The sequence below is a fragment of the Typopeltis vanoorti genome, chromosome 12 (assembly GCF_054136105.1).
Source record: "Typopeltis vanoorti isolate ZY-2024b chromosome 12, IOZ_Tvanoo_1.0, whole genome shotgun sequence".
Classification (NCBI taxonomy): Eukaryota; Metazoa; Arthropoda; class Arachnida; order Uropygi; family Thelyphonidae; genus Typopeltis; species Typopeltis vanoorti.
In genome coordinates, this window is record NC_143560.1 from 12,281,802 (window position 1) to 12,306,943 (window position 25,142).

At 36.1% G+C, this 25,142-nt stretch overlaps 1 protein-coding gene across 1 annotated transcript in view; it reads right to left on the reverse strand.

Moving 5' to 3' along the window:
- The window catches only part of Stoml2 (stomatin like 2), a 154,744-nt gene that overhangs the window by 65,483 nt on the left and 64,119 nt on the right, over positions 1-25,142 (reverse strand). The window contains exon 6 of the mRNA XM_090401638.1: positions 13,403-13,459. Within this exon, the coding sequence (XP_090257764.1) occupies positions 13,403-13,459 (57 nt within the window). The remainder of the gene's footprint in view (positions 1-13,402; positions 13,460-25,142) is intronic.

Sequence of the window (25,142 nt, forward strand, 5' to 3'; positions counted from 1 at the left end):
CTATGTCTATTGTGAAGATGGCATGTTCAGCAAGAGAAAGACAAGAGTTCTTCACAAAAGTCAGTTCCTCATGGAACGCCTTTATAAAGAAACATGTGAAACTCTACTTCATTCTCCTATCTTAAACAGATCCGACGACTTACATCTATCCCCTTTATGGGAGATAGTACTTTACAAATCAGCTAATTTTTCCTAACTTTTTATTGTATGCATTTTTTTTTTTTTTTTTAGGAAATTTATTGACCTTTTTAGTTATCTTACACCTGCTACTTGGGTGGCGCTTTTTTGGAATTGTCAGTTATTGTTTAGGTTGAGCTTAATATGTACTGAAGATGCCTGTGACACACAGGCAAAAATTATACTATTAAATAATCTTTGTAGGTGAGTTTTTTCCATTATTAATTTCGTATCGATATATCTACTCACGGTATACCTCTTTTAAAAGTTAGGCATACAGTCGGGAATACATATCCATACTTGAAGTAGAAAAAAACCATCAAAGGCTTGAAATGTGGAAAGGCAGCAGGAGTAGATGATATTCGATCAAAAATACTAAAGTATGGTAGTATAAAAGTCTTACAGTAGCTGCACTGCATAGTTCAGAAAGCCTGGACAGAGGGACGAATTCCTGATGATTGGAGTAGAGCTCTAATAGTACCCATATATAAAAAGGGAAATAAAACTGAATGTGGGAATTACAGAGGTATTTCCCTACTGAGTGTTCCTGGCAAGATCTATTCAAGTATACTTGAGAAACGGTTGAGAAGAATTGTGGAAGAAAAGCTTGGTGAAGAACAAGCTGGATTCAGGCCAAATAAAGGCTGTCAGGATCAGATCTTCACTGTTATGACAAATAGTCGAGAAAGCATGGGAATATAACAAAGATCTGTATTTATGTTTTGTCGATCTAGAAAAGGCATATGACAAGGTGCCAAGAGAGAAGCTATTCAATACGCTATAGTTATATGGTGTCAATGGGGCATTATATCAAGCAATACTTAGTCTTTATTTGGGTTGTAAGTCAGCAGTTAGAATTGAAGGAAGTACAGGAGGCTGGTTTAATGTTAAATCTGGTGTGAGACAAGGATGTACATTATCCCCTCTGTTATTCATTATCTATATACATTATGAAGAAAAGTGGTATTAAACATGATATCAGAATTGGAGATGTTAATGTCAGCGCTTTGCTTTATGTGGACGATGTTATACTTCTAAATAAATCCGCTACAAGTCTGCAAGATTCCCTGACTAAATTGAATAACTGTTGTAACAGATATGGTATGAAGGTCAGCATTAAAAAGACAAAGACAATGAAAATAGGTAGAATTGTTGAAAATATCAACTGTGTTGTGAACGGGGAACCTGTGGAACAAGTAAAACATTTCAGCTACTTAGGCACGATTTTTAGTGAAGATGGTAATTTAAATATGGAAATAGACAACAGAATCAACAAAGCAGATATGGTAGGAAGTCAACTGAATAAATTCATATGGAATAAGAGAGAAATTAGTCGGAACACTAAATTAGCTGTATACAAGAGAGTGTTCAAATCAGTTTTAACTTATGGATCTGAGAGCTGGGTCAGAAGTAAAACACTTGACCAAAGAGTAGAGACCACAGATATGAGAGGCCTGAGAAAGATTAGAGGCATGAACAGATAGCAACAATGGCAATATCATATTAAAAACGAGGATATTAGGAAAGAACTTTACATTGTCAGCATCCAGGAATGTGTTAGCAGAGCTAATCTCAGGTGGTATGGTCACTTAAACAGAATGGGCGAGGAAGGATTAGCAAAACAAGTGTTCTCTGCCAGGTTGGCAGCAAGGAGACCCAGAGGAAGACCAAGATATAGGTGGATTGATATGGTACAAAGTGCCTTAGACGATAGAAATAAAAGATCTGATAATGTTGGAGTCTTGACAAGTAACAGACTGATTTGGAGGAAAATTGTAGATAGGAAGTTAGTAATGATGTAAATTTTTCATGTAGTACTATCATATCCTGTACACCCCTTGAGGGTATATGTCAGGAATTTAATGATGATGATGACTTTCATTGTACTTTATACTTTCATAAACACTGCTTTCATTGTGAATGAAAGCAATGCTTGGGAGATTGGATTTACTACTACATTAGTGAAAGACAACAATGACCTGTTTTTTCTGTCTAAGCTGCTCTTATCTTTCCATGTGTGAAGTAGTTGGGGCTTTCATTTGCTGTTTGTTGTAGTATGGGACTGTCTAGTTGCTATTCATGAGATCCAATTTCTGTCTCCTTCTGATATGCAGTGGATGATAACCTCTAGGAGATACTAGATACAGCATAGAGACCCAGCCTTATTTTAAATGAGCTTATTTTTGGTTTAACACTGAGAATTATAATTTTATGCATGTGCTTTTCATGTTGTATTTGCAAACATGTAGTATTTTAACTTCCAATACATTAATATTTCCTTTTAAGTATTTAAAGGTATTTTTAAGTACTATGATTATCAAATTTGATATGATGCTTGACCACAATGACTTTTCAGTAGTCTGATATGGCACTTGATTATATCAGTGTTTGCTGTAGTAAGCATTAACTGTAGTTTTTTACTTTTTTGAAATCAGGGCCAGCTGTAGGCACCAATAAAGTGAGTTCTTGCTTGGAGCAGCACATTTACAAAGGCAGCATTCCATCAATATATAAAAAGTTTTTTTTTTTTTTTGAAATCTTCAATATTTTAATTTTGTAACTATGATTAAAATAAAACAAGAATGACTATATTAGGAGGGAAAGTTTTTATTTCATGAAATTAAAATTTTCTATTTTATTTTATTTTTTTTTAATTTTCCAGTAAAAATTGCCAAAATTAATTGGGAGAGATTACAATTGTTTGCTTGAAGCAGCAAAACACCTTGAGTTGGTTCTATCTGAAAGCAACATGATATTGTTTCCAAATTTCCACAGCAATAACAATGTTCCGTTTTCACTCTGACATTCATGAATGGTCCACATTTCAGTGGTAAAATGCTGATTTCAAATATTCTGCATGCACATACCAAGTCACATACCACAATTTCAATCAGTTGGCACCTTATGTGATTGGCGAATGTATAAATCAGAAATATATGCAAGCAAAAATTAGGAGGACAGACCAGTATTTCACAAACCTCAATACACTATTAGTTGGCTAACCTCTGGCTCAATCACAAAAATTACTTGTCTGGATAGGCTTTTCACTAAATATTGATATAATGGCTACCGGTATTTTGGTTCATTCTTCCATCAAATGGCAGTCTATTCCCATAGGAACTTGGACATTCTGGTCTCACTCTTGACACATTCTAATCCCAAGAGTGCTACTGATGATCATGACTGTGCTGGCAGTGTGATCTTAGCACTCTAATTTTTCCAAATCATGCTGTATTATGACACTGATACCAACAGGATCATTTCAATAAAACTATCATGGCATACAATCATACATTTATATCATCACCAAATTTTTTAATCAATTTTCCTTCAATTAGTGTTACAACTCCAATATTGTCTGATCTTATACTTCTTACTTATGGATGACATAAGCAAGGTGATCCTCTAGCGAGAATTCTATGTGGTATAAAATGTGACCTCTCAAGTAGTGAAATAAGAGCATTTGATGACAAATATTTCTTGCTCTTTTTAGGAACAGGTTGTATATAGGCTAATTTCCAAGCTGTAGGATAAATATATACAGAATAGTATAAAAAAAGGCAACAATGGAGGGGTGGGGGAGAACCTACTCTGGGGCATAAACTTTCAAGACATTCCAAGAATGCCATCAGAACCAGCAGACTTTTAGGCTCACATAAGATTCTTATGATCTATTTTTTAGAAAAAATCTAAGAAACAATGAAATAAAAATGAAAGAAAGAAATGGAAAGAGACTCCAATGAAATGAAGAACAGAAACCATGAAGATCTTCGCATCTGGCAATCTGGTATTCGTATAATTCTAGACAAGGATAGGAGCAGATGTATGAATGTTGCTCTATTGAGAAGAAATCAACACTAAGTTGTGATCAGAATTGCCTAGAGGATAAACACCATCCACAATATACTTGAAAGAAGCACTAGAGAAAAGCATATCAATAATGTCTGCAAGTAGGGCAGACATTGTGGCCTTGAAGGAGGATGTGAATGGGCAAATAAATTGTGTTGCACTACCTTACCCCAGTCCTGAAGATATTTTCAGGCACAGACTTTTAGGCTCACATGTTTGCTTACACTTGGATAAAGGATTAAACTACCATATATTATCGCTTATAATGCAAAAAATTTATGGTAAAAATACTATTTAAAGTTAGGGGTTCGCATTATATGCAGATCCTAAAAAATATAACATCTTATTAGACTTGCACACACAATATATACTACCTAATGCCTATGCAACCAAATCTACTTGACCCACTTGCATTCGGCGACTGAGCGCGCATCGTATCTGTGCATAAAGCCAGTAATGTAAGTAGTGCTAATGATAGAGCACAGTGAGATAGATAGAGCACAGTTAGGTATATCAGTTTAACCACAGTTCATTTTAAATATTATTCGTTAAACAAACCTAGCCTGAAAATGAGTCAACAGCAATGTAAACGTTCATCTTTTGAAGCAGGATTTAAATTGCGTGTCGTGCAGTTTGCAGAAGAACATAATAACAGTATAGCTATGAGAGAATTTGATGTAGCAGAGAGTAATATTAGACTTTGGTGTAAGCAACAAGATAGTCTTGAAAAAATCCCCAAAACGAAACATGCCTGTCGTGGAGATATAGCATTCCTTTCCAGAACTCGAAGAAGAGCTAAATGAATGGATTTTGACGCAACAACAAGATGGCATTATAGTAACAAGAAATGCAATTTGTTTTCGAGCTCTACAACTCAAGAATGGTAAATTCAAGGACACACCAGGTATTTCATCTTTTCTTGCTTTGACTGAGTAGTGCAACAGATTTATGGAACGCAAAGCATTAACATTACAACACCAAACAAAAATTGCGCAGAAGTTACCAAAGCAGCTTGAAGAAAAAGTGCAGTCCTGCCATAAATTTATCATAAAATTACAGAAGTGTCACGGATATGAACTTTCCTAAATTGGCAATATGGATGAAACGCCCATGTACTTTGATATGCCTGGGAATTGAACAGTAAACTCAGTTGGTGAAATGGGTGTCTTCATAAAAACAACGGGACATGAAAAAACGCATTTTACGATTGTTCTAGCATGTATGGCAGACGGAACCAAATTAAAACCGACAGTGATATTTAAAAGGAAGAAAATTCCAAAACATATGAAATTTCCACCAGGTGTCTGTTCGCTCCAATCAGAAAGGTTGGATGGATGAAGAAGGTGTACAATTGTGGCTGGATCGAGTATGGAACATATGTCTAGGTAGCTTGTTACGTCGACAAAGCATGCTATATGCTAGTCTGGGATATGTGCCTGGAGCATTTAACGGAGGCAAGCAAAGAAAAAGCACGTGAGCTACGTACAGACCTAGCAGTCATACCGGGTGGTCTAACTTCCGTTTTGCAGCCGCTTGATGTCAGCTTGAATAAGCAATTTAAAGATCGCTTATGTGAAAAATGGAGAGAATGGATGTCATCTGGTTTGGTGAAGATGACAAAGGGTGGGAATTTTCAGAAGCCTGAGATCACCCTAGTCACCAGCTGGGTTAAAGCAGCATGGAATTCGATACCATCTGAAATGATTCACTGCTCATTTCTTAAATGTGGAATAAGTAATTCAATGGATGGATCCGAAGATCACGTCATATACGAAAGTGAGGATGATGCACAACAAAATGGAGAGCATAAAGACGATGATGCCAACTGCTACACTGATGATGCAATCCCTACAGATGAATTTATAAATGAAATGTTTGATGACTCAAAAGATGAAGAAGAATTTAAAGGATTTTGACATTTTGTTTTAAAATAAATATTTCTTTCGTTAATTCGTATTGTATTATTTATAATGTTATGGAACAAGATTAACAGATCGCATTATATGTGGACATGGCTTTTTAGGGCTAGTTTTCAAATAAAATTTCTAGTTTACATTATACATAAAAATATACGGTAAATTTATTATAATGAGGAAGACATTGACATGCAGAAGCAAGAGAGGTTATGGTTCCCTGTATAAGGCTTTGATTAGCTCACAGATTTGGTTGCCTGGTTTTCAGTAGGATGAGAATGTATTGGAGAAGGTTTACTAAAGTCAGTGTCAGGACTAGTCTACGGAAGGTCAGATACAAGCAGAGATTGAGGAATGCAACTTTAATGCAATTTTAATCAGCCTTGTGAATAGAAGAGGGGATATGACTGAGACATATAAGATGATGAGGGATTGTTACCAGATTAATGTGGAGAAGATATTTTATAGAGTAGAAGGAGGAGGCAAGAGTAGAACTAGAGGCCATCCATGGAAGCTCTATAATGAGTGGAGGAGTGAGAAGATTCTTTGGGTGGAGAACGATTGGTGAACAGAATGCATTGCCTGAAAGTGTGGAAATTGTGAATGGGTTCAAAGCACATGTTAATGATCTTTTGGTATAAGAGAGTATGTCCTCCCATGATGATACCTTTGATTCCATAGAGGTCAAATATTAATAATAATAATGTTTGGAAAACAGAATTATCTGGTATTCTGGTAAGCATGTACACAATTTGTGTAACATTATTGGCAATAGCAAATGCTTTGGCATATCTATATGTTGAATTGATGCAGCTGGAAAAAAACTGACAGAAAATAAACAGCATTGATAAAATTGCGTAAAAATTTTTAGCTAAAAAGATTCTAATATTTAAAAAGTCCAACACTTGCTGACATGGATATCAGGGAAACATGAATAAATACCACCTTTGAGATGAAAGAAGTCATAAAGTGAGTAAATGGATATAGTAAAATGTGTAATGATCGAAAGAGAAGATGAAAGGTAAGGTTCTGTTAGGAAAAGTAAGTGTGGTTTGGCAAATTGAAGCCAGAAAAGTAGTTGAAAATGGTTTCGGAAGGTTTGGGAGATTTACTTTTTCTATAGGTAATCTATTTTTCTTTGACTTTTCATGCTTATTGTAAGACAAGATATGAAAATGGGAGGGCAACAGCGAGGAACATGGAATATACAGTATGGATTCTTCACATACATGAATAATTTTAGCCAATTCCTCTAGTAATTGTGCTACAGTAGTGCTGGAAGCCTGTTTTAGAGAAAACAACCCAATAGCTATTAGGATGTTTCATCTACTTGACTTGTGATTTCATGTGCCTATCAATAGCCAGAAGATCGTTAAGATAGGTCTGGCTGCCAGCAATTTCTAGCTCATTTAGCATTATCCAGGGTGCGCCACTTGGAGGCAAGCTAGAAATATGCCCCTGTCTGCACAAATATGTATTTATATATGAGGGTGGTCTGAAAAGTTTTCAGCCTAACAATGAAAAAACGAATTTATAATTTCGAAATTATTTTTATTTTTCAACATAATCTCCCTTAAGACTAATACATTTATTCCAGCTATGCTCCAGCGCCATTATCCCATCCCTGTAGTGGTTCTCAGTAAGATCTGCAAAATAATCCTCTACAGCTACAATCACCTCTTGATTTGAAGAAAAAATGCTGACCAGCGAGGAAGAGTTTAGTTTTGGAAAGAGACAGAAGTCAGAAGGAGGAGCCAAATCTGGGGAACGGGGTGGATGTTCCAACAATTCATAGTGCAGATTCCTTAATTTTCCGATTGCCAAAACACTTTTGTGGGCAAGTGCATTGTCCTGATGAATGATCATTTTTTTTCTTCTGCAAACCGGGTCTTTTCTCACGAATTTTTTCATCTAACCTGATTAAAAGATCAGAATAATATTTTCTGGTTATTATTTTACCCTTTTCAAGAGAATTAATAAATAAAATGCCTTTAGCATCCCAAAACACAGATGCCATGACCTTTCCTACTGATGGAACTGACTTTGGTGCTGAACAACCGGCTTCTGTCCCTTGGTTTCACTGCTGTTTGGATTCTGGTGTGTAATGGCGAGTCCAAGTCTTATCCATAGTAATAAATTGATGCACAAAATCAGTTTCATTCTTGTTAAAATGCTCCAATCACTGTTCAAATTAAACATATTTGGTCGTTTAAAAGTTAAGCATAAAAAACTTATTGTTTAATACTGACCATATACAAATATTTTAACATTCTTTGCCTGCCAGTTTTGCTAGCACACTGTCTAGCTTTTTCAAGGCGTTGATGGAAAAGTATAAAAAATACTAGTAAATTCAAATTGAAAGGAACATTAAAAATGTTGTAAACACTCTAGTAACTAAGGTAGGAAAAGAATGTTAAAATATTTGTATATGGTCAGTATTAAACAAGTTTTTTATGCTTTGCTCCAATCACTGTTCAGAGATTTTCATTGGATTGCACTTTTGATCTGCTGTGAGCAAGCAGGGCATCCATTTTGCACAAAGCTTTTTCATTTTCAATTCTTCATGTAAAATATATCCTACTATAGGCATTTCTTTTGAAATGCCTATAGTCTCAGCAATTTCACATACTTTGATTCGCCAGTCATCCAATATCATATCATGCGCTTGATCAATGATTTCTGGTGTTGTTACACATTTTGGACATCCTTTACGTGGATCATCTTCAAGGTGGGTACGGCCAGGTTTAAACTCGGCAGCCCATTTCTTAATTGTCGAAAATGAAGGAGAAGAGTGCCTATAAACTTTTATGAACTTCGAATGAATTTCTTTTGAAGTTAAATTTTCTTTTACAAAGAATTTTATAACCACACGATACTCAATTTTATCCATTTCAAGGGATACAGACATTTTTGCTTCAGATAGCTGAAGAAAAAAATTTTTAATTGAAGTTTGTATAAAACAAACTACTTGAGAGAATGACTTGCAATTTCTCATGGATGCTTACGACAGATGTACCAACTTAGAAAAAAAAATCTTGCCAATAGTGTTGCCATCTCGAGGCCGAGAACTTTTCAGACCACCCTTATTTTGATGTCATATGCCTTTTTTTTTTATTATGCTATACACTAAATAAATAATCTACTCAACATTAAGCTTAGTGTTTACTTTGGAGTCCAAACATGATTTCTGGTCATTTCAAGCCTCTAATAAATAAAGTTATGATATTATGCCAGGAGATGAACTTTGTATACCATCTAGTTCTCCTACCATAGAGACTTGGAATTTTCACTGAGAAGTTGGATATCACACCTTGACTGTTCTCTATCTGTAATGATTCTCACCTAGATAATTTCCCATTTGTTTATTACACACACACATATTACAAAATCTATAAGAGAGCAGGAAAAGGAAAAGAGAAAGAAGCTATCTGTAAAATGTGTTTCTTGAATAGCAAGCGACTGAAATCCTTGGAGAATACAGTATGAAGAAGGCTGTTTTCTTCTGTATATTGGAAAATGCAATAAACAGGATGAATGAGAAGTTGCTTTAGTAAGTTTGAATACGAACCATGTTTGGATATTGACCAGCAGTTGCTTGTGGGGGTCACTATCCATACACAGTTATATGCTTGGAGAAAAGTGGGAAAATTGTGTTGGCCAGTTTGACAAACGAGCACCCAGGAAATACCAACAGAAAAGACTTAAATAGAAACTGGAGAGAAATGTGAAAAAAACTAGAGTCATAAAGTAATTGGATCAAGTTTGTGGGTCCTTTATTAAGAGAAATGCTCTTCTAATAGTATCAAGCACCGTAGGGAAATTTTTGAGACACAACCTCAAATTTGAGATTGGTACTCTAGGAATGGACAAATTTGGGATGTGTATAATTTTAGTTTTACAGGTGAATAGTAGTGTCTTGAAAAGAGGAGAACATTGAGTTTCTGAAGGCTAAATATACTGGGTGGTCAGAAAAAGTTAGAGATATCAGTTAGTCCAAGCAGGGAAATGAATCTTGACCGAAGATATGAGTATTATCAAAGGTAAACAGGAATGAAATGAGATATTTCTTATGACAAACCCAATATGACTGTGTTTTGGAATCAATTAACTTCGCTTACCCCAGTGAAGAATAGAGATGAGTAGACTGGATCATCTGAGCACTGCAAAGTTTGTGAAATAAAGAGGAGTGGAGTGTACTATCATCAGTAAAACCATGGGTAGGATTTAAGGTTAGTGAGAAGGTCATTAAATGTACAGAAGGAAAAAATAAGTTAATACAGAGCTTGAAGGGGGGGGGGGGAATATTTAGTATTAGTGGAGAAATCTGAAGAGAGGAAATCATCCACCATGATATGCAGTGAAATAACAAAAACGAAATAGGAATCTATAGACCTAATAAAATGCTCTAGAAATGCAAGTTTCTTCAAACTGTTTCATGGCTTGTATCCAAAGGTGGGCAAGATGGCTTCAGAGCAAGAATAGGGTATCTGCACTGCTGTTCACTAATGAAATGGAAGACTCCATATGTTGAATAAACTGGCAGTTGATGACTTTATATATTGTTTTCAGGATGATAAGAACAATGAGATAGTTTTAATGGCTGACTTCATTTCCCTTTCTTGGATGGGTTGTTTTGTATGTAAGCTTGTTTTCATGTCAGACAAGCGTGACAGCTTGTAAATACAAACTCCCAGCACAAATTGTGAACACAGCACAGTTCAGTTCAGAGAAAAGGAGAACTTCTGGACTAGGAGACTTGTTGGTATTTAAGCTATTCAAGAATTCTAATGTTTTCCTGGTATGGTAGGAGGTGAATGTCTTGAGATGAAAAGAGGATATTCTAGGTTTTGCATTCTCTGACATGGAATGTCAGATCTGACAAATGCACATGTCTCGTTCTTTTTGGAAGTAATCATGCAAAGTATAGTACTGATCACTGAAATGGATGGGAGCTACTAAGGGTGCTAGTTGTTGTTGTACAAGAAATAAAAGGTTTTTCTCTTTTTTGGGTTATATTCGAAGAAAAGAAATATACTACAGGCCATACCGCTTCCAAAGGTAGTGGGATATTAGTTCGCTGTTACTATGGCAACAGTGAAGTGCATCACATTTGTAACTAAGCACATATGCAGAAAATCACCAAAAAGTCATCATGGTGAGAAAAGCAGGAAATGTAGCTTATTCTGCTACTTCCAAGATAACCTGAAAAAGAGTATAGTTTGCATGTAGTTGTGCACCACCATCATAAATGATGGTGGTGCATATCATTTATGCTTGTATTGAGGCAATAATTGTTAGTGAAATTAAAGTTTTTTTTAATGGACAGTTTTTTAAATGTATTTTTGTTTTTATAATTTTAGCTATATTTTTGATATTTTTAATGGAAGATTTTTTCATGGTTGGTAATGTCAGAAATTAATTAAACAGGGACATGCAGTGGCAATAACAGATTTATGAACATGGAGTATCATACCAACTCTCCTGTCCACATGTAGCTTTGACAGTGCCCCTACATAAGCTATACTTGATCAATCCAGTTGTGAACTAGTAAACTAAGAGTTAGGCTACTGAACAGGTTTACAGCTGTACCCTCAAATGGAGAAAATACTGGCTCTCTAGTTAATTACTGTGTGTGTGTGTGTTAATCATGCTCATAAAGAACAAACATGGTCTTTATGTTCAAGCATAAAGACAATAAGAATAGTCACTTCAGACCTTTACAAAGCAATGTAGTGTTTCAGCAAATGATGAACATCATCTATATAGGGGGTCTAAGTAGCATTTGTTCATCTACAGATAGTGTGTGTTTTTGAGGTAGTGTCTCAAAAATTTTCCCAATGCTGAGCAAACATCCTGATTTTGGTGGACTGAGCATCAGTTCTCAGCATCTTGAACTAGTTAGAATACATTATTTCCAGTGCCGATTTGGCTATTCCAAGAACATTTCATGCTTTAAAAAAAAAGTCCAATTATATACAGTATAACTTACATTATATAAGAGGTGTCCAAATTTACAATTCAGGAGAGGAGGTATCTCAAGCAAATATGAAAAGGATGCATTTTTCTTTGAGAACTTAGTATAATTCCTTTCTAACCTCAATGTTTTCATTACAAAAATTAACTTTGATATAATGTCTCATCATATTGTATGAGAGTTGTTTAAAAAGTTTGGTAAATTTCCAATAGATGGCAACACAGTTTGTTCATTCATACCAGTGTCAGCATGTATCGTCTTTTTCATGACCCCTGGCAAAATTTTAGCCATGCGCACCATGTAGTTCTTGTTTCACAAACATTTAAAATGACCGTATTCGAATTTTTTATAAAAATGGAGAAAAAACGAGTTTCATGCAGTGATAAAACACTTTTATTTGAAGAAGTGGACGGCCATGCAGATCAAAGCCGAGTTAGATGAAGTTCATGGGGACTCTACACCAGCATTAAAGACTATTTATTTTTAGATAAATGAGCTTAAACCTGGTCGTAAGTCCATCGAGGATGAAGCACACTCTGGATGCCCGACTGAGGTCACTACGAAGGAAATGATTGAAAAAATCCATGGTATCATTATGGAAGACTGCCGAGTGAAAGTGCGTGAGATTGCCGAGATTGTTGGCATCTCGACTGAATGGGTATACAATATCCTGCGCAAAAAATTGCACATGAAAAGTTGTGCACACAATGGGTTGACTGTCGATCAAAAACGCATGCGAAAAGACATTTCAAAGCAGTGTTTGGCAATATTTAATCGCAATTCACAGGATTTTTTGCATCGATTTGTGACTGTAGACGAAACTTGGATCCACTACTACACACTTGAGTCTGAGCAGAAGTCAAAACAGTGGATAATGCCCGGTGAAAGAGCACTGAAAAAAGTGAAAACCATTTTTTTAGTTGAGAAGGTGATGAAAACTGTTTTTTTTTTGGGATTCCCAAGAAATTATCATGATAGACTATTTGGAAAAACGGTAAGACAATAACAAGAGTTTATTATGCATCATTGTTGGACCATTTAAAAGAAGAAATGAAGAAAAAAACAGCCAAGAATGGCACAAAAAAGTGCTCTTTCGTACCATCCCACACATCGGCCATCACAATGGCAAAATTGCATGAATTGGGGTTTGAATCGGTTCCACATGCACCGTGTTCTCCGAACTTCGCCACATGTGACAACCTCTTGTTCCCAAACTTAAAATCCATCAAGGCTATCAATGACTATTTTGCACAATTTGACAAATCCTACTTTTTAGATGGGATGAAAAAATTAGAAACTTGCTGGACCAAATGTGTAGACCTCATTAACCTAGATGGAGATTATTTTATAGTTTATTGCACTGAGAAAGTATGCTATCGTAAGAGTGGACTGTATGAGATTAGTATACTGCTGCATAGAGAATAGAGAAGTAGGTGTGCATATTCTATACAATCTTAAAAATTTTATAATAATATTTTAAAAAACTTACTGATTTCATAGCGCAGACAGTCTATACCCCATGCATTACTTGCTTTGTTTATAGCATCTGCAAGAGACATATTTTCACAATTAATATGCAATGATGCGAAAAGAGATGTTTTCAGGTATTAAGCATTTGCTATCAATGGCAGAATAGTCTGTTAAAAAGAAGATTAAACATTATCAACAAACAGCAAGCATCTGGTATATCACTTACAATATGTGAATAATGAACTCCTTCATCAGCAAGTACAATCAAAATACTCAACTATATGAAGGTATTTTTTTTCTCTCAGAAAATATAGTTCCTTTAATAATGGATTTTGCATGGATTAATCCTCCATCTTTTGCAAGTTTTCTGTCATTTTTCATCTAGATGGTCTTTCAGTTTCAAAATCTGGCGAGATCTTCATTTCATCACTCTTAGTGTCTGACCCAGTAGCTAATTCAGCTAACTGTGTTCGTGTCAATGGTATTGTCTCCATACACATTTTTCAGAGTATGAATTTACATTAGACTTGCATCTTCCACAGTAAACATGTGGAAGATGCAAGTCTTCATTTACCTCTCTCTCTCTCTCTCTCTCTCTCTACTTGATGAATGCATTTATAACAGCTACCATTACGAGCTACTTGTAGTGGAGCTAGACACCCACTATCCACCCAATGATGTATAAAGATGTGACATCACTTTAGTACTGCTCTCCTCATATAACCAGAGTTAACCTAAATTGATCATAGTTATAAGAGACAATGATCAGAGAATGTGCACATTTTTTATCAATCAAAAATAATCTCTACCAAAACTTTTTGATAAAAGATTATATATATATATATATAATCTTTATACAGTCTATTATATATAATCTATATACAGGGTGTCCCTGAATTCATCGCCCAATATTCATCATAGAATATGCAGCCGCAAACACATCCCGGTGCTGGTAAGGGATGCAGACAAGGCAGCACAGATTAAAAGCGCTGGATTGGCCAAACCCCAGCATTCTCAGCGTCGACTGGACACGAGATGGAGCATTTTACGAACAGAGAAAGCCAATATACACCTGATGTATGGCATAGCCAAGGGTAATGGTAGAGAGACACAAAAACTGTACCGTGAGGGATATCCTATGCGCCGTATACCCGATCATAAAATGTTTGAGCGACTGCACTGTCAGCTGTGTGAGGCAGGCACCTTCTACGTCAGTTGACACGATACCGGATGAGCATGGACAGTCAGAATGCCAGCTATGAGTGAGGACATCTTGTGTACGGTGACAGATAACCCAGGTACAAGCACGCGATTCGCCGCCCGGAGTCTGGGTGTGCATCGGAACAGTGTCTGGCGAGTACTGCATGAAGAAGGGCTACACCCCTATTACTTGCAGTGAGTGGAGGCATTGACAGCTGTTGATTATCCCCCGTGCATGGATTTCGCCCAGTGGTTCCTGCAGCAAAGTGTCGTACAGCCCGATTTCCCTGCTCATGTGCTCTTTACGGATGAATCAACTTTCTCATGTGAAGAGTCAATGTCCATAATGCGCATTTGTGGGTGGCCCAGAACCCCCATGGTACACATCCACAGTCGAACCAGCAACGGTTTGCTGTCAATGTCTGGGCGGGGATCGTGCATGCCTACTTAATGAACCCTACCTACTACCGGACCACCTTGATGGGCAAACGTACTGTATTTTTCTGTAACAGGTTTTGTTGGAATTGCTTCAGGATGTTCAAGTCGCCATCTGCTCCCATATGTGGTTCCAGCATGACGGGGCACCCACCCATTTCAGCATGGACATGTGTCAGCATCTTAATGCCATATTTGAGAACCAATGGATTGGGTGCTGTGGTCCCATCCCATGGCCCACCAAATCACCCAATCTTTCTTGTCTCGATTTCTTTCTGTGGAGACATTTGAAGAGTGTCGTGTTTGAGATGCCCGTGCAGGATCTGGTAGCCTGTCTGTCGCAGCCGGCGATGTGCACGACAAGCCCGATGTTTATGAGCAGATATACCAATCACCACTCCACCGTTGTGCTGCGTGTATCAACATTGGTGGGTGGACATTTGAGCATTTGTTGTAATGATCTCCAATAAATGTCACTCTGGAAACTTGTGTCTGTCCTTCATTTCTGACTCCTCACTGCATTTGCGGCTGCATATTCTATGACGAATATTGATGGTTTCAGTATATACTACCATCCCCTCACGTTTGGGCCATGAATTCAGGGACACCCTGTGTATATATATATATATTGATTGAGATCAAAAATTAAAAAAAAAATTAAGTTCATTGAAAGTACTCTATCACTAACCACATATTATAGCAGTAATCAATTAAAACCAAACTCCTTGAAATCCCACACTGGCATTTTTCCACTTTAACAATAATGAAGCCAACAGGAAGCTACAGATTTCTTAGGAAGGCTCTAATATAGAACATTCCTGGAACCCAATCTACCTCGGTGTGACTCTTGATTGCACTCTTTCATATAAAACACACCTAGAAAAAACAAAGGCAAAAGTTAATGCAAGAAACAACATACTAAGAAAGCTTACTTCCTCTAAATGGGGTGCAGACCCTAGCACACTGAGATCTTCTGCCTTGGCCCTTTGCTATTCTTCTGCTGAATATGCCTCTCCTATATGGTCTAGATCCTGCCATGCTGAAAAACTTGACCAAGCATTGAATGAAAGCTGTCACTTAATTACAGGATGAATGAAACCAACACCACTGAGAGCAGTATACTTTGGCTGGTATTGCACTCCCTTCAATTCAAAGATCTGCATTCTTCGCTGACGAATGATGAGCGCTACCCACTATTTGGCCTGACTACAGTGGCCCAAAGACTAAGATGTGACATAGCTTCCTAGCAACTGTTGAACCACCTAAAATTCCTCCAGAGACAAGACTTCAACAATGGCTTGCACTATACCCTGAGAATAATACTGGTATTCCAATAGCCAGACATCTTCCATGTGGTGCCCACTGGAATAGTTGGAAAAGCCTCAACAGACTATGAATGACAGGACACTGCTAACAAAACCTTATCAAATGGGGCTACCTCACTGGACCAGATAATTGTGAGTTGGACAACCCAGGCCATGGAACACCTTCTTTCTTGTCCCCTTCTTCAATCAACTTACAGAAAAGAGGACCTTATATCCTGCACAGAAACAGCAGTTGATTGTGCAAGATTCTGGAGGAACATCTGACCATTTTATTGTATATAACTTATGTATAGTTTATTTTTCCTTCATATTTTACTTATTATTCCATGTATATACTAAATTTAAGTTGTTCTCATTTGAAGACTCTGAGGAACACAAAAATCTAGATAGTTGACAAGGAGCTGAAGTTCAGGAGACATCCTACCCAGATAATAAAAACAATGTGAAGGATTGCTGACATGCTCAGAAGGACACTGATAAAGAGATAAGAGGTTACTGTTCCATCTTTGTAAGCCCTTCATCTAAATGTATATAGACTACTGTTTTCTGTGCATGGACCTGGTCATCTTCCTTTCAGAGAGAGATCCTATCTTATGGTGGAAATGGTGGAGAAGTGGCAGATGTAAATAATTAAGATTTATGAACTATGAGATGATGACTTGGTCCTAATCCAATCCTTGACAGGACTGGAACAAAAACTGAAAGATACATGTTCTACTGACTATAGCGATATATCAACAGATAAAATCATTAATGACTCAGTAAAAGAAAATAACACTTTGCAGTAAGTGTATTCTGTTTGCAATGCACAGACAAAGTAAACTGAGAAGTGTTTGCACAGTGCACTTGTGTACATATAGGCTAAAGAGCCTCGCGCTGCTGATCCATGCTCTAGATCAAATATTTGGGTAAATATCTGAAAAAAAAACAGATGTGATAAACTTAAGTTGTATGAAGGAGCTTTTATAGGAGAGAAGCAAAAAGAGATTTTTTTTAAATACATGGAAGTGGGAAAAAGAATAACGGATGATCTCCATTCTTTTCATATCCCTGGAGTGAAATGAGAGAAGAAGATGAGAAGTTAGTTTTGTAAACTTGGAGCTGAACTGTATATGAATGTTGGCCAGCAGCTGCCTGTGTTCATACATGATTAGAGGAAAGTGGAGGAATGGAGGTGGCCAGTTCAGTGGAACAGTATCCATAGAAATATCTACAGGAACAGTGCCTATGGGAAAGAGAATGGAGTGAATAAGTCAATAATGCTCTTCTACAGGCAAGTGAACAGCTCTCCTAGTGATGCATCGCCCGAAATGTGAGAACAATATTCTAAGGTCAGACAAATTTGGGATTTAAAAAGTATTACGAAAAGAGTACTTTCAGAGAGAGAGAGAGTGAGAAAAGAGTACTAAGCCTTTTGGAGCCTGAGAACATGATGTATTTACACGAGGATAAGCTAGGTCAAGCCAAGAAAAAAAAAAAAAAAACGGATTTTAGTTGGTAAACAAAATGTTTTGCTCAGGGCTGACATCTAGTGAGTATGGGAATTGCAAACCCAAGGAACCCGATGCTGGACCATACCTTATTTCAAATAATAGAAATCTTACTATTTATTGTCTGTAGTTGGTTCTTACTCTTCTTTCTGAATTCTCTTTTTTTCCCTCTTCATTGAACCCTCTGAAGCTATTAGAGTAATCAAGAGCTAGATTTTGCCAAAGAGATTTCCATGCCATCCTGTCCAAGGTTTGTTGTTTTGCTTCTTTCCAGTTAATTCTCTTCTTTTCCAATTTTTTTTAAATTTCCTTTTGCCAACCTTTCTTGGGTCTGCCTATGTTTCTTTTTCCTATTATCCGGTTTTCGTATAGTTTTTGCTATTCTTCCTTCTTCCATTCGATTAAGATGTCCAAACCATCTCATTTGGGCTTGTGTTATGAATTGATTCAGAGGTGCAACTTGAAGGCTGTCTCTTATGGTTTGATTTCTTATTCGGTCTAGTCTTGTTTTTGTGCCACTTTCCTGAGATATTTCATTTCAATTGTTTATAGTTTATTTGTGTTTCCTGTTGTTAAACACTAAGACTCACAACTGTATGTTAATGTTGGTAGAAACACTGAATGGTACACTGCCATTTTGGTATTCTGGGTGACTTCTTTCTTATCTAGGAGTGGACCTTTCATTGCATAGAATAGCTTTGTTCCCCCTCTTATCCTGTTGTTAATTTCTGTGTCTAGTCTACCATCTTCTTGTATATATTATCCAATTATTCAATTATCCAAATAATAAAGTATTTAAAGGAGTGGACTTGTTCCAGTTGATGATTCTCTATTTTTATTATGTGTTTTTGTTGGTTTCTAGATATGATCATTGTTTTAGTTTTATTTATGGTCATATTCCTTTTTTTTGTTTCTTCATACCAAATGTTGATATTGTACTGCAGATCTTCAGCTGTATTTGCTAGAATCACTACATCATCTGCAAAAGCCATGAGTGAAATCCTGGTTTCTTTCGGTTTCCTGTATCCTAGGTGGAACTTTTTTGTTTTTGTTTGGCATGCCTTTAAAATTTCATCCATTACTATGATGAAGAGAAAAGGGCTGACATGAAAAGTTAGCAGAAATCTTAAAAACATTCGAACTGATACAGAAGACTTCTAAATAATAATAGGATTAAACTGGAATCAAAAGACACAAATTATAAATAAAATTAATAATGAAACAATAGATATCAAAAGAGAAGTGAAAGAGCAAGGATGTTTAATATTCCCTATACTTTTTAATATATACAATGAAATGATAATGAAAGAGTATGAAGAAACTGAAATGGGAATAAAAATAAATGGCAACAGAATTAATAATAGTAGATTCACTGATGATTTGGTGTTCACAACAAATCAAAAACAGTTACAAAATAGAATTGAAATACTAATAAAAAAAAAAAAAAGAAGTCAGAATTATGGCTTGGTATTAAATACAGCTAAAACCAACTATATGGTAATAAGAAAAAATACCAACAAAACTCAAATTTAAAAGTATCAATGGGATTTGTTCAAAATGTAAAGTAATTATTTAAGAGTATAATGATTACAGAAGATGGAGCAACAGTTGTGAAAATAAAAAAAAAAATAGCTAAGGAATAAGAAGCACTTAGAAATAATAAATTACTAATGACCTCTGGAATAAACATACTAAAACTAGAATAATAAAATCCTATAGATGGTCCACATTGAATTGGATGTGAGAAGTGGACATATACAAAATCCATAATCAGAAAATTGCAGACATTCGAGATGAGCACTGAAGATTTCTCAAAAGGAGAAAAAAAAAACTAATGTAGAGGTATTGAAGTTAATGAGAACCAAAAGGGCACTTTTGGAAGACCTTATAAAGAGAAAGTGCAAGATGGCAAGACACATATTAAGCAGATCATCAGGAAAAATGTCTCTAGAAATACTAGAGGGAAATAAGAATTCCTGGTAGACCAAGAACATCTTGGGATGATGATGTAAAGAAATGGATGGGTGACAAGAGCTATTACGAGGTCAAAAGGATGGCAGAGGATTGAACACTATGGCATGCGATGATTACTACCCTTCAAATTGGAAAAGCTATTTAAGAAGAAGCAAAATGTTATTGAAAGTGAGGGAGAGCAAGACATGGCCTTTCTTCCAGGAAAGAAGACAACAGGACTGTGTTTTCTGGTATCTTTATTAAAATTCACTAGCATATCTTTACCCCACTTGAAAATAACAAGAAGATTGGTGTTTAAGGCAAAGGCCATAAAATTTGACTAGTCCCTTAAATTTTTGTTTTCCGCATCTTCTGCCAAGAGAACCACCTCATATTTGGCAGAACACAGTTGTGTTAATTTCATTAATTCATTAATTAATTTTAACTCCTATACTCTTCCAATTCAATTCATGAAACTACCTCTAAGGTAGTTAGTTCTTTCTTATGTAGTTTAATGACAGCTGCAATATGAATATATATATACAGTTGAACCCCATTTAACGTCATGCTTGGTTTATGCCTTTTCATATAGAGTCAAAATTTTCATTGGCCAACATACATTCATTCTTCATCACTCACTCCATTTGCCATCACACATTGTTCACGAGGCTTCCCAACACTAATCCTTCTCCTCCTCACCTCACCTCTCCATCACTTCAAGCTTAGCATGTACAAGACCTAGATAAATAAAACATTTTTATTGTTATTATTGATTTATTATTCAATACACGTTAATTAATATGCATATAGTGGTACAACCACCTCCTTATCCCTACATGTTAGACTACTTCTTATCATAGCTGGACTATGATGTGCAAAGTCTTTGCAACATTTGCAATATGCCCTGTAAACTTCAGTCTACTGTCAACCATCACTTTCAAATCTCGAACCTCATCCACTTCTTGCACAGTCAATATAGTGCAATATGCCCTGTAAACTTCAGTCTACTGTCAACCATCACTTTCAAATCTCGAACCTCATCCACTTCTTGCACAGTCAATATAGTACACAGCCTCATAGTTCTGCACTCCAAAATGCAACACCTTGCACTTATCTTAAAACTACAACCCCATTCCTCTGTCAACGTCAAGTCTCTTCAAATCTTCCTGAAGGGAATTTGTCCTTTCCTTTAGTGTTACACAGTGATCAGCATTCATTTTACACAAATTATAGACTCTACAACAGTGTTCTAAATATCCCCCCCTATCCCCCCTAATATATCGCCCCCTGCTAACGTTTAAATGGAACATTTTGGGCAACATGCTCTAGATTCCTCTCCTTTAAAACCCAAGGTCAGGCTTAGATATGTTGACAATGTTGTTGCTATCTGGCCCCATGGCCGCCAGACATTAGACACTTTCCTCAGCCACCTAAACAAACAACACAAACAATTCACAACTGAGATTGAAAAGCATAACACACTTCTGTTTCTAGATACATTTGTCACACGTCTTCCTTCTGGCAGTCTTTCCTTTACTGTTTACCGGAAATTGACACATACTGGCCAATATATACACATAAACTCCTGCCACCAACACAAAAACGAGGGATCATTAATACACTAAAAAACAGGGCTTTGAAGATTTGCTCCAATGAACAAGGACTTAAAGATGAATTAAAAGTTACCAATCCATACATTAAAGGGATATCAGACAAAATAAATAGAATACTACAGAAATACAACCTTAAAGCCACCTTTAAACCTCCTCCAAAATTAAAGAACTTACTCAACTGATCCAAGGATTCACTCCCTTCGCTGGCCCACCCTGGAGTATACGGTATTCATTGTACCTGCAATTTGCCCTATATAAGGGAAACAGGATGCAAAATCATACAAAAAAACATCACACTAAAAAACAGGGCTTTGAAGATTTCTTCCAATGAACAAGCATTTAAAAATGAATTAAAAGTTATCAGGAATACCTTCCAAAAAAGGTTACAGCCAAAATACTATCAACAAAATTCTGTACAAGACCTCACTTAAAAACAAAAATAAACTAGACTACAATAAAACTGTAACCAATTCATATTAAAGGGATATCAGACAAAATAAACAAAATACTACAGAAATACAATCTTAAAGCCACCTTTAAACCTCCTGCAAAATTAAAGAGTTTACTAAACTCATCCAAAGACCCACTCCCTCCACTGGCCCACTATGGAGTATACCGTATTCATTGCACCTGTAATTTTCCCTATATAGGGGAAAGAGAAAACAAAATTCCTATCAGAAAAAAGGCACATAAACAACACATTAAATATAATAACTATGGTCAAGCTGGTCTTTCTGATCATGCCCTGAACACTTTACATAGAACGGACTGGAAAAGCACCTGTTGTTTACATCACACCAAAACATGGTATGAACGTAAATTTAAGGAGGCCTGTGAGATATCAATCACCCTAATCTTAACAATAATGATGATCTAAAAATCCCAAGAATATGGAAGGCACATAGTCTACCCACTTAACCTTGCTCCAACCCTAAGAGTTAATTATAAATATGACAATAGGTAATCCAGGATCTTAAATCTAATATAACAATTGTCATGTTAAATTAGGACATTATTTTTAACAAAACTGTAACAAAACTATCTATGTGAACGAATGTTTCTCTGATGTTGTCTTAAATAGAATATAGCTTTTATATACTTATTTTATTTCATTTATTTATTGTAATTTTATTTTATTTCCACTAGAGGTCAGGCCAGTAAAATAACCATTGATCAAATCATTGTCTCTTCAGCATACTGTGTGAAATTAATTTAGCTTGTTTCTGTATATATGTGTATACTCCAGATGATGACCTTAATATGAAGATCAAAATGTCGGGAAATTAAAATAATTATTTATAACATGATTATAGAGTCCATAATTTGTGTAAAATGAAGGGAATTTGCATCATCAGCAAATAACTGAAGATCCTCAGTCAGTCCACATGATATATCATTTACAAACAAATCAAACAGCAGAGGCACAAGAACAGAACCCTGGGACATGCTCAGAGTTCTATTCTTGAGAAGAATAGAACTCTGAGCATGGGGTCATCCATCTTGGGGTTAGATGGATCAGAGAGCCAATCTCTGATCCATCTAACCAATACACTATCTATTCCCATCCTCTGCAGCTCATACACCAATTAATTTATGCAATAATCTATCACAACGTTTCCCAGATTTTTTCTACGACGGAACACTTCACAAAATGCTGAAATTTTCACAGAACACCTTGGTTATTTTGTAATGTATTAATAATTAATTATGGCATAATCATAAAGAGTATTAGTACACTTATGTATAAGGTGTGACATGTTGACAAATATAAAATTACATTTAAATCAGTTATCAATCACTGGGCTAATGAAATCTTGTAGCATATTGTAGTTTCCTTAGCCAACATCATTAAATTAATTTGTTGCTGATTTTCATTGGCATATCCCATTCTGATCACCAAAAATTTATAATATTATTATAAGTACTTATGAGTGAATGCAGACTTTTTCTCCTGTGTGCTGGTAGTTTTCCCCTCCTTTCGTACATCCTGGAGATCATTTTGTAGGCTGGAGGTGGATGAATCACTAACCTTCCATAAGAGATTTCTTAACACCAAAATTAAACAAAGTTCCTTATCTCTTATTCATATTAAAATTTAAATCTGTAGGCCTATTACTTTTAAAAAATCATGGCACTATGGTTTCAAAACAAGCACTTTCACCCTACAATATGAACTTGCGAAGAAAGTATTCAGTATTCAGATCTTAGTGCATTGGTGGATAAGAATTTAAAGTTCAAAGATCACATAGCAAAAGTTGCAAATACAACTCAGAGGATAATTTCTATGCTGATGCGAACCTTGACATGTAAGGATAAGGAAGTCATTTTGCTTCTTTATAAGGCTTTGATAAGACCACACTTGGATTACCGTGCTTAGATTTGGTCTCCCGGGTTCCAAAGGGATAAAGAAGCTGTGTAAAGGGTGCAAAGAAGAGTTACAAAGATTATATCCGGATTATGGGATTTAGATTATAAGGACAGATTGAGAGTAGGTGGATTACACACTGGTTAACAGGAGACAGAGGGGTGATATGATAGAGGTCTATAAACTTTTGAATGGGTATTATAGCATTTCAAATGATGAAATTTTTCGTTATATGGAAGGCGGGGAGAGAACACGGGGGCATCCATGGAAGTTAAGGTTGTTCTCAGTCAAGAAAGGGGTAAGAGCTAGGTTTTTCTCTCAGAGAGCAGTGAGTGAGTGGAATAATTTGCCCTTAGGGGTAGAGTGCATCTAGTGTAAATGAATTTAAGGGAAGGTATGATAGCTGGATTGGCAATTTAGAGTCTCCCTCGATGAGTCCTCGACTCCCTGGAGGTCTCAGATAATAATAATAATTACTAGATTTGTGAACCGGATATGGACTACCTTGATCTTCAATTTCAGTGGAAAAATTTTCTTTATACTTCCTTGCTGATTGGTCACTAACATTTGCAACACAGATGTTATTTCATTCATTTTGAGAACAGAGGATACGCCGTACATTGTTGTAATCGGCTTGCAGGCAATTTTTATGACAGTGGTATTCCCTTTCCTGAATGTTGAAAGATTTCGATGTGTGAAAATTAACACATCGAAATCTTGAATATTTCCATGTTTAAAAATATGCTGCTTGGTCACTGACATTTGCAACACAGATGTTATTTTGTTCAGTTTTGAGAACAGAGGATACGCCGCCCATTGTTGTAATCGGCTTGCAGGCAATTTTTACGACCGGTCATAAACAGCGGTATTCCCTTTCCCGAATTACTTCCATGTTTAAAAATAAACGGCTTGGTCACTGACATCAAGGAACACTTATTCACTTTCCACAGAACACAATTTGGGAAACCCTGATCTGTCACATGCTTTTGCAAAGTTCAAGAAGATCACTATATGTGATTCTCCCTCATCTAACAAGCTCATTTATTTTATCATAAAATTCAAGTAATTGCTAAAACAAAACTTATCCTTTACAAATATCCATGCTGACCATCATAAAGAATACTATGTCCATCAACCTAATCTTGTATTCTTTTCCTAACCAATCTCGCCTGGTCTATAACCGGAAACTTCTGTCCTAGAACAATGCTTGTGAAGTGGTACTATTTTGCCTTCTTTCCACTTAGGAACCTTACCACTGCAAAACTTTCATTAAATAACCAGGTCAGAGCCATAACTAACTGTTGTGCACATTCCTTAACAATACATGGTGATATGTCCAGTAACTGATTCCCACAGGCTAATTAACATATAATCTGAT